Source organism: Nansenia antarctica, assembly GCF_963989245.1.
Source record: "Nansenia antarctica genome assembly, chromosome: 15".
NCBI lineage: Eukaryota > Metazoa > Chordata > Actinopteri > Argentiniformes > Microstomatidae > Nansenia > Nansenia antarctica.
The window spans coordinates 11,687,123-11,698,009 of record NC_137685.1 but is presented as its reverse complement, the minus strand read 5'-3'; the positions used below and the strand labels follow the sequence as shown (position 1 = coordinate 11,698,009).

At 43.3% G+C, this 10,887-nt stretch overlaps 1 protein-coding gene across 1 annotated transcript; it reads left to right on the top strand.

Annotated features, from left to right (window-relative positions):
- Positions 1-6,884: 6,884 nt before the first annotated feature.
- LOC308171116 (fibronectin type III domain-containing protein 11-like) lies at positions 6,885-7,934 on the top strand (the record flags this gene model as incomplete). Its single annotated transcript, XM_080545987.1, has 1 exon — positions 6,885-7,934. One exon carries the CDS (start codon positions 6,885-6,887, stop codon positions 7,932-7,934), a length of 1,050 nt encoding a protein of 349 aa, XP_080402113.1.
- Positions 7,935-10,887: the final 2,953 nt, after the last annotated feature.

Genomic DNA, 10,887 nt, shown 5'->3' with positions numbered 1-10,887 from the left:
CAGTTTTTGTGTTATGCTTGTTGTAAATAAAAGTTCTATGATGCATTGAAATGACATTAAACTAAGATAATACGATGGTCAGCATAATTTTTTTAATCTTTATTAATAAGCTATTACAGAAACTGTAGTGACATTTTCCAAGAGCGAATGTGGTATTTAAAGATGGCGGTTCGCGAAGAAATCTATGAACATGGGATGACGATTTCCATTGACCAATCAACGGTGTGCAGCGTCACACGTCACATGCAGCCTGGCAAAAAGGTTCCGGGTCTAAATTTGGTTCCTGGTATCGAAGGGTAGCTAAAGAAGCGACCCGAACCGAGCCGAGGCGACCCGGGCCGACAAATGGAAAAGCGCCAAAGAAGCATGCCAGCCCGGGTCGACCCGGGCTGGCCCTGTAATGGAAAAGGGGCTTTACATTACACTTTTTGGAGTCTTCTCATTTAAAAGACAACATGATTACCTCATGAAGAAGATGGATAACATGTCAGAACACATTCATGAGTTCCCTCTTGGGTAAAGCTGTTTTCAAGAACAAAAGAGGAAAAAACACACCCCAACAACATACACTTGTTTCAGGAAGAGGAAACCCCACTGCAGCAATGGTCATAAGAACAATATCCGAATCCATCATTTAATGTGGAAAATACAACTGTTAAAAACAACATTTTCTCACACAACAATGTGTTTAACATGTTTTCACCAGTTACTTTTTCCTGAGATCTACAGAGATGTATAGAACAAGAATTACATTATCGATATACAGTAATTGTTTTCATGATGAAAATTAAGATATTTTTCTTTTGTTGCTTCTTTTTGGAACATCCAGATCATTCAGGAGAATAGGTGATATACAGTAGCCTATAGGGTCATGACTCATGTCATCCATCAATGTAGATTTCATGAGCATAAGATATTGACAAGTCTCTATACGCCTTGCACCTTGTCAGCGAACAAAACCATGGAGGCTGGTGCTCAGATATACTCAGACACATTCGATCCCCTCCTCACTGTGTGCGTCTCCCCCCAGTACAGACCACACCCCCTGGGGAAGGTTGTCTGAGAAACAGCCCCTGCCTCATCATTAAGAGCCCTTCCATCGCCATAAAAGAGTCAAACAGGCCACCGCAGGAAACAAAGGCTGACCTCTACAATGAAATGCAAACATGCCTGTGTTCACATACTGTAGTCATGCGTGACATGCACTAGGGGATATATTTTTGGACTACATAAGCCTCCAAAGATCAATAAGTAGGACCGTTGCGCAGTCACTTTCCAGTCTAGTATCTTCTTTAGTTCCAGTCTAGTATCTTCTTTAGTTCCAGTCTAGTATCTTCTTTAGTTCCAGTCTCGTATCTTTTCGACAATCGGCTCTTCTGTGCTCCTTTTGCCTGTGAGCACGCGCCCAAATAGAGAATTTCCAGTTCGGCCTTGTGTGAACATTGATGACACAAGCCTGATTCTCATTCGAGGAATCACTTGAGGCTTGAATCCCAATCAGGAGTTGCCTGAACGAGGCTTTCCTTTTCATCGCGAATATACTAATCCAACATACGTGGAATACCCCCCAGGTCTATTCCCGCAGGGGCACCAGAGTCAGTTCACGATTCCAGAAAATATGTAGTCCTCAGTCCTCCCACTGTTCTCAGCTGGGGGGCTCTGATGGAGGCTCTTATACTGGAGCAATCAAAACCAGGTGTTCCAACTGATGGTGATGTATGTACTGGATGAACATAAAAGACTAGACACACTGTAGGCCTACAGTAAGCCACTGACAAACAAGCCAAAACAAAAACGCACAGTACTGTAGCCTACACAGCACTGGGGCGGTGGGACACTTACCAGGAAGAGAATGTCTATGGTATGTGTTCCTCATTGTGGGGGAGGGGTAGTGGCTGTGAAAATGAGAGGGTGAGGGGAGGAAGGCTATGTTGGGAAGGAGGGTTGTGACATCTTCTGCCCCTCAGCGCTACGTCTCCTAAAGACGTCCGCTTTCCCCTCTACTGTGGCTCTAAGAACTTCTATTGCCCCCCTTGTACTGTTTCTCTGTTCCTCCAGTATTAAAAAAAAAAAATATATTTTTTAGAAGAAGGTGGTAGAAGAAGGTTTCTCCTTCTATCAATGGCCCTGGGCCTGAGCTAGATTACTCTTCCTGCCACGAATGGTGGACTGATGATTCACATGCTTAGCATTCAAATGTATTGATTGTAAGTCGCTTTGGAATAAGGCGTCTGCTAAATGCCAAAAATGTAAATGTAAATGTTGTGAGTGTTTGTGTCTGTGTGTGTGTCTGCATGCACTCAAAGACCGGGTGGAGGTGGCATCTAGGTAATGGGGGATGGAGGAGGGGTTAACAACAGGCTTGTTTGAGGTCTGTTGGAGCGCTCAGTCAGAGAGGGTCACTGATACAACAAGGGCCCAAAGTTGTGTTTGGTCAAGAAAAAAGAACTCCTGGGCCTAAATATGGCTGGTTGCAGCGTCAGCGTTAAATGGCTCTTCTTTAAGTGTACTGTATTGTACTGTGTAATTTATTGTAGACACAAAAATACTGTATGTGAGAACACACACTCACATTTCTCTGTGAGTATATACTTAATACCAACCTCCCGACATTCACACTTGAATGCTGCTTACCTTACACAAAAGGTATTTGATGCAATCAACGTGTATTATTGTGTAACCAAGTGAAGGCCACTTAAGAAATGCTCGAGTTAATCCCCATTTAAACTGTACTACTACCGACCTCCTGTGGATTTTCTCTTTCTGTGACGCAAACACAGCTGTGTTGCCTGAGCAAAAGGGTCATAGATAACATTAGATAACATTCTGTTACACAAGGGAGAGAAGTGTGAATGGTCAATGCTGAAGGGGCACAAATACAACAAGTAAACAAGTCTGAACTCTGCCTGTGAAACTAGTATTGAGGCCTAGGAAGTGAAAGCTACTGTATATACTCAGATTCATGCATTTGACAATATTTTTTAAAGGTATTTTTTTAGGTTACAGTGGTCAGACGACAGCAAGCAAAAACAAGCTGTCCAATTCCATTCAGATGTTGAATTCCCACAGTCATTACCTATTAGGTCAGAGATGGAGAGTTTGTGATGGAGATGGAGAGTTTGCTCGTCAGACACAAAAATGTCAGAGTTCATTTTCAATGATTTCAACATTATTCCTTTATTAACAAGTAATGGAAAACAACTCCGCCTATGTCCAAGACAGTTGACCCCAGCTTAAACTTTATGACACATTCCTATTAGTTATATTCACTTTAATGACTCAACTTGGATACAAACCTAGGTATCAAGGAGCCAAGCATTGCAAACACACATATTCAATTGTATATATACATTTATAATGTATCACAATTAAATTCTATCCATCCATCATATTTCATCCGTCTGTGAGATCGTCTTTGTCTCTGACGGACAACTGAAAACACAAAGAGCCAAGGCTTTGTTTCCCAAGAAAAACTGTGTAAATAACATATGAAACACTGCCTCCTAGTGGCGATGTATTTATATGCACTGTCACATTGATGTTCTCTGTGATACACAAGTTAGCCAAATACAATGTCTTATCTATTATATATATGAAAGTTGACATTGTTGCTAGTTTGAATGACATAGATTCATATTAATGTACATTATAGAATACAGCCCCCCCCCCTAAAATAAGTTCACCTTTTACCAGATTGATCCAAAAAATGTAAGTAAACCATGCATTTGATGTGCAGTAATAACGCAGGGAGTAATATCAGTGTATGACATTACTCACTGAGCTCATTTAAAACCCATTTGAAATCCTTTGAGGTTGAGGTCATCCTCTTGATTGATTCTGAGTACCTCTGATCTCAAGGCTCTGCCAACTCTGATTCAAATCTTCTTTTGAAGATTGAAAACTATAATGATGGATTCATAAGTCACCCTTGTTTAGGTGTTGTTTTGCTTATCGTCTGATTTCCCTTAAGGCCACGTGCTCATTGTCCTGTAACTTATACCAATGATGAGTTCAATTTTTTATTTTATTTACATTAATAGTATATTATATATATTTATAAAACTGTATATATTGATTTGTAAATTGACCTGTACACACTGTTGCATCTCTATTTATCTCTATATAGTCCAACCTAATAGTATAGTTGTACCCAACCTGCAAATGTCATCTGTGCATACTGCATACCCCCCCCCCCCCTCCAACCTACTGTACTGTACATATCCTTTGTTTTTCTGTGTGATTTGAGTGTGATTTTGTGTGATTTTGCTCGTCATTTGTAAATTGAATTTTTGTACTCCACCTTCTTACTCTTGTAGCACTTCTTAGGAGCCGGCAGTAACATTTCACTGTACATTGTACCTGTACGATATGCACGTGACAAATACAATTGACTTTGACTTTGACTTTGACACATTTCAGGGGGAACAAGAGGATCTGCCCTCCCCAGTGTGTTACAGGTAAAACCACACAGCCACCAACTTTCCGACTGCCCGGTCAGAAATCTTGCGAGGAGCTCCTGTGCGTGAACGGTTGATGGTCGAGCGATGTTCCTTCCACTTGTGGATAATGGCCCCAATGGTGCTTATAGGAACATTTAGGAGTTGAGAAATCTGTCTGTAACCAGTGCCGTTACTATGCTGCTCAACAATCTTGTTGCGATGGTCTTGAGGGAGCTCTTTGCCTCTGCCCATCGTGGGAAGTTTCTTACAGGAAAGCTTGGTGACTTTTTGTTTTCTTGCATTCAGAGGTAGTAGTTTTATTGACTTAATACCAACGCCTGGTCTAAATTGAACTGTAGTACCTGCAACAGTATAGGTACAGAGGATGATACAACAGTATAGAGGCTCAGGTTTGGTTGAACCCCGTTGCCCAGTCTCCCTCATGCTCATCTCATGGTTGACAACACGGTCGATCACAATTGCTCTCATTTCACTCATTTCTATTGTGTTCCTGACACTTCTTCTTCCTCTTCCCCGTCCTCTCCTCCTCCTCTTCCTTCTTCACCTCCTTGGCCTTGTCCTCCTCCTTGTCCTGTTAATTCCAAATGAAGTTAACCTTTTGATTTGTGACCATCTTGTTTGAGGCCATTCCTTGAAATGAGGATGTTATGTTATGTTAATTTTATTTATAATGTGCCCCCCATCCAACTTTTACATCGGCCCGGAGCACAGCCCGGGTAAAGGAACAAATAAAGACAAAGACAAGGAACACAGAAAGCAATCAGACACAGACAACTTAAACGTACATCTCAAGGCATACATTTCACAACAAATAAGGACTTGACTTAGGGAACATCATTGACAAAGAGGTGGGTTTTTAGCTTGGCTCTAAAGGTGTCCAGAGTGGGTGCAAACTTGATGTCAGAAGGGAGCGCGTTCCACAGGGTCGGTGCCATCACCGCAAAGGCACGGTCACCCTTCCTCTTGAGGTTGGTGCGCCCTCAGGCTGAGTTGGTCGTCGGACCTGAGCCTGGGTCTGGGCCTTGAGGTGGAAGACTGGTCCAGGAGGTCCTTGATGTAGGGTGATGCGAGACTGTTGAGAGCTTTATAGACAAAGGTACAGATCTTGAACTTCACTCTCTTCTTCACTGGGAGCCAGTGAAGGGAGATGAGGACAGGGGAGATGTGGTCCCTCATTTTGGTGCCTGACACCAGGATATAAGTCATTAGTTTGTCATATATTGAATCAAATGAGTGAATAATGGACTCACATGGTCTGGAAAGTCCTTTTTTTTCATAGATATGGTTTACCTAACCATATTTATTTGGTCATGCTATAATGAACAGATGCTTAAAACGAATAGCTGGGGCTCAAATGTGTAGATTAAGCAATTCTAGCTGTTGTTGTTCAAATCAGAGGGTCAGATTGATAGTGGTTTCATACTGCCTCCTGGTGGATCTCCATAGATGGTGCAGTCACTGTCCACCTGGCGACTATTTCATTTCTTCACCGTCAAAATAACACACCTGCCATTATACACACCATTTGACTATGCGCTATATTTTCGAATGCCGTATATTGTCCCCATGAGATTGTTGAATGAATTCCCATTTCGAGTTTCTATGCTGAATCCTTGCGGAATTTGTTCCAGAAAGAGAGACATAATATTATAAGAGAGTCAGTCATAATATTCTCAAGAACGTAGGGTTTTATTTGATGGACTTCAGGCGCAAGTGTTTGGGACTCTGGAAAGGCCAGTCGAATTGATAACTGTTGAACATTTTATTAAAATCGCACACATTTTCTATTAACTGCACACATTTTACAACATCTTTAGAAATATTTTAAGGCACAGTGAAGTATGTAAATACATCCGATATGATGTCGAATGTTTATAACCAGTGTCAATTATACTTTTTTAATTTATTAGTATTGATAAGTATTCAGTAGAATGCGACTTTGCCCCAAATGTAGAATGCGATTATGACGTCACCCCTTCAGCTCGTAGCCATGGTCAATCTGACAACAGATCAAAACAAAACATGTGGATAGTGATACTGTCAGATGTTTATACTTAAAATATACGTCAAATGTTTACGTGACGCAGACGGCTCTAGACAGCGCAGGTAACAAGCTATGCATGCATGTTAATGTTGAACAAAAACCGTAAGGTATCACATTTAGGGGGAATATAATGTTGGGGGGCATTGATGACTGCATACGTGTCAGTGTGGGCATGTGAGAACAGGGCAGTAGGCCTACAACGTTTATTGAGATTGTATGAGTTTATTCTTTTATAGAGTTGGTCTGTTTGATCTGGCTTGTGATCTCAGTATGTCTGACATTTAACTCATTCAACATTCCACACCTAGCACAATGTTTTATTAATGAAACATGCCAACACACGTGATGCCACTGATGATTAACAAAAAAAACTTAGAAAAATGGATGCAGAGGTTTTCAACATAGTGTATCTGCGTTACTTTGCAGTTAACATGAGAAGAATAAAGGTGACCCGCCCAAGCGATGGCATCAGTGAGCAGCAGCCCCCCGTGAAGACGCACTGTGGCAGCACTGGCCAGAAAGGAGACAACCCCCAAGTGTCCAACGACTCATGGACGACCTTCATGGACGCCCGCCACCAGATCCTGCAGCTACTCTCCACCAAGTTGTCCCCCTGCGCCCTCAAGGCCCGTATCAACCACCTGGACCACCTTCAGAAGTGCTCCTTCTACCTGCAGGTGGCTCAGGACCTGCAGCAACAGCAGCTACTGCAGCAGCAGCGGCAGCTGAGATCCATGTCCCCCGCCACCTACTGTCGACTCATAGACCCTGGGAAGCTTGCACGCATGAAGAAGCTTGCAACCAGCCAGGTGAAGATCCAGCTGAGCCTCTTGGAGGAGCTCTGCGAGCTGATCTGTAAAGGCAAGGAGGAGCTGGAGGCCATGCTGGAGTCCACGGGCGACCAGTCGGACGTGTTCTCCCTCGCTCCGGAGGACGCTCCCTTGCGACGAAAGGTGGCCCAGCTCAACGAGGCCCTGCTGGACTTTGACTCCCGGCTGGGGCCTGGCAAGCTGCACCCCAAGCACCGGCTCATTCCCGGCTGTGGCCAAAGCACCGTGCAGCTGTATCAGCTGTTGCTGACCGTCAAAGAGCCCGTGGTGTTTGACAAGATCCAGTCAGAGACGTTGAGCACCAGCGCCAAGCTGTATTGGTTCGTCGTCGGGCAAGCGCCACAGGACCCGCCGGAGCAGTTTGAGATCGGCTACAAGCTCTTGCAGCCGGCCAACGCAGAGGAAGGGAGCCCACAGGGAATGGTCACCTGTACCGCCTACTCTGTTCTGATCGGCAACCTGATGCCTGAGAGGTGCTATGAGTTCACGGTCAAGAGAGCAGACGGCCTCGGCCATGTCTACGGTCCCTGGATTGAGACCCTTACCCTCAAAACCACGCCAGAGAGCCGGAAGAGGAAGAGGAGTCTGTTTTTCTGGTAGTGTGTTGTTGCCGTTAATGCCCAGCTATATGACATGAAAGACATTTTTAAAAATGTATGATTTTAATAAAAAATAAAACATGATTTTTACATTTGAGTGCAGTAGTGGTTTGAATGGTTTTGAGAATAAGGTCTGATTTATGCATGGTGTTTGTTGTTTGTTGCGTATCCTTGGTAGATACAATCACAGTATTGGAAGACACGTGGTATTGCATCTGTGTGCTTGGGATTGTTAGTCACAAACCCAGCAGTCTGATGTTTAACTTAACAAACTGTGTTTACAGCATCAGATGGGGATGGTGTGTGTGTGTGTGTGTGTGTGTGTGTGTTATGTGTGTGTGTGTGTGTGTGTGTGTGTGTGTGTGTGTGTGTGTGTGTGTGTGTGTGTGTGTGTGTGTGTGTGTGTGTGTGTGTGTGTGTGTGTGAGAGAGAGAGAGAGAGAGAGAGAGAGAGAGAGAGAGAGAGAGAGAGAGAGAGAGAGAGAGAGAGAGAGAGAGAGAGAGAGAGAGAGAGAGAGAAAGAGAGTAGGAGAGAACGAGTGTGTATTAGGGATTGCCTTTCTCTTGCCAAATGGAAAATGCTAATATTTATAGGCTAATCAGAGACAATCTATAAGTTGGCTTAGACAAAATAAACAATCTCATATCCCACCTTTCAGTTGTTGCCAATTTAGTGTGAATGAGCCCTGTGTGAGAAAGCAAGAGGACAAAGACTTAGATGACACACCGCAGTGCCCTCAGTATTGTGTAATCAACATTCTGGAAGTTGGGTGTGGAAGCATGAGAATGTGCAACCTCTTTCGCTATGCGGGATGTCCAGGGTCCAGTTAGAAGAACATAATTTACTAGTCAGAAAGGCTTCAAACACCATCGTAATCGTGTCAGTTCTCATAGATTAGCCTAACCCATCATTTTATACATACATTTTAAAATTAGATTCAACTTTATTGTTATAGAGTACATACATCAGACAACGAAATGCAGTAAAAAGTGTGTCAGAAAAGGGATTTGAACCCCCGTCTTAAAACAACAGTTTCATACTATGGCAGTGGTTAATACCACTATGCCATCATAATGATCTGACCATGTATAGCCTGCTGCTGATATCACCACAGTAGTGAATATTCATTTATTAAGATATTAAGAACATAAAACAATAAGTAGGGTCTAGTATGACCTACGTATTTAATCGCTCAGCAATTTCTTGCCAAACCATTTCCCTCGCCTTGTTAATTGCAGCAGTATTGCACTACTAATCACTTCACTGGCTCCCCGTCTCCCTCAGAATCAAATTCAAGGTCTCCCTCCTCACCCACCAGTGCATCCATGGAACTGCCCCCCCCCCTACCTCAAGGAACTCCTCCATACCCCTCAGATCTCCTCACGCACCCTCCGTTCTACTGCCACCAACCTCCTCAAGACCCCCAGGACCAAGCTCCGCACCATGGGAGAATGGGCCTTCTGCTCGGCTGCTCCCAGGCTGTGGAATGCTCTCCCTGACCACCTAAGGGCACCACAGTCTGTGGATGCTTTTAAACCAGGCCTTAAAACCCACCTTTTTAATAGAGCCTTTTTTTAGCCTTTTAATTGAACATTTTTATTGTTTTATCTTGTTTTTAATTGTAGCACTCTGAGATTTTCTTATGTAAAGTGCTTTTATAAATAAAATGTATTATTATTATTATTATTATTATTATTTTACATCTTATTTTTCGTCTTCATAAAGATCAATAAGTAGGACCGTTGCGCTGTCACTTTCCAGTCTAGTATCTTCTTTAGTTCCAGTCTAGTATCTTCTTTTCGACAATCGGCTCCTCTGTGCTCCTTCTGCCTGCGAGCACGCGCCCAAATAGAGAATTTCCAGTTCGGCCTTGTGTGAACATTGATGACACAAGCCTGATTCTCATTCGAGGAATCACTTGAGGCTTGAATCCCAATCAGGAGTTGCCTGAACGAGGCTTTCCTTTTCATCGCGAATATACTAATCCAACATACGTGGAATACCCCCCAGTTCTATTCCCGCAGGGGCACCAGAGTGGTTAGATCAGTTCACATGTAGTCCTCAGTCCTCCCACTCTTCTCAGCTGGGGGGCTCTGATGGAGGCTCTTATACTGGAGCAATCAAAACCAGGTGTTCCAACTGATGGTGATGTATGTACTGGATGAACATAAAAGACTAGACACACTGTAGGCCTACAGTAAGCCACTGACAAACAAGCCAAAACAAAAACGCACAGTACTGTAGCCTATACAGCACTGGGGCGGTGGGACACTTACCAGGAAGAGAATGTCTATGGTATGTGTTCCTCAGTGTGGGGGAGGGGTAGTGGCTGTGAAAATGAGAGGGTGAGGGGAGGAAGGCTATGTTGGGAAGGAGGGTTGTGACATCTTCTGCCCCTCAGCGCTACGTCTCCTAAAGACGTCCGCTTTCCCCTCTACTGTGGCTCTAAGAACTTCTATTGCCCCCCTTGTACTGTTTCTCTGTTCCTCCAGTATTAAAAAAAATATATATATTTTTTAGAAGAAGGTGGTAGAAGAAGGTTTCTCCTTCTATCAGTGGCCCCGGGCCCGAGCTAGATTACTCTTCCTGCCACGAATGGTGGACTGATTGATTGATTGATTGAAAACTTTATTAGAAGGTTTGCAGAAGTAGGTACATGAAAGTACATATTACATACAAGGTCAATCTAAAAGGATAAAAACCCAAGAAAGCCACTGGCTTATTTCAATTGGGGTCCTTGATTTTCAATTCATCGTTACATGTAAGACAGACATAAGAAAAGAACTAGTACTATCTACATGATAATACAGACAGATAACTATTACTATCTACAAGATAAACGTACATCCATCATGGGAAGAACAATACAACAAAACATAAAGTATGTACAGCGGGTAGGACAGGTGGGGACATACACCACAGGTGGGGGCGGGGGACAAAACACAAAGTATGTA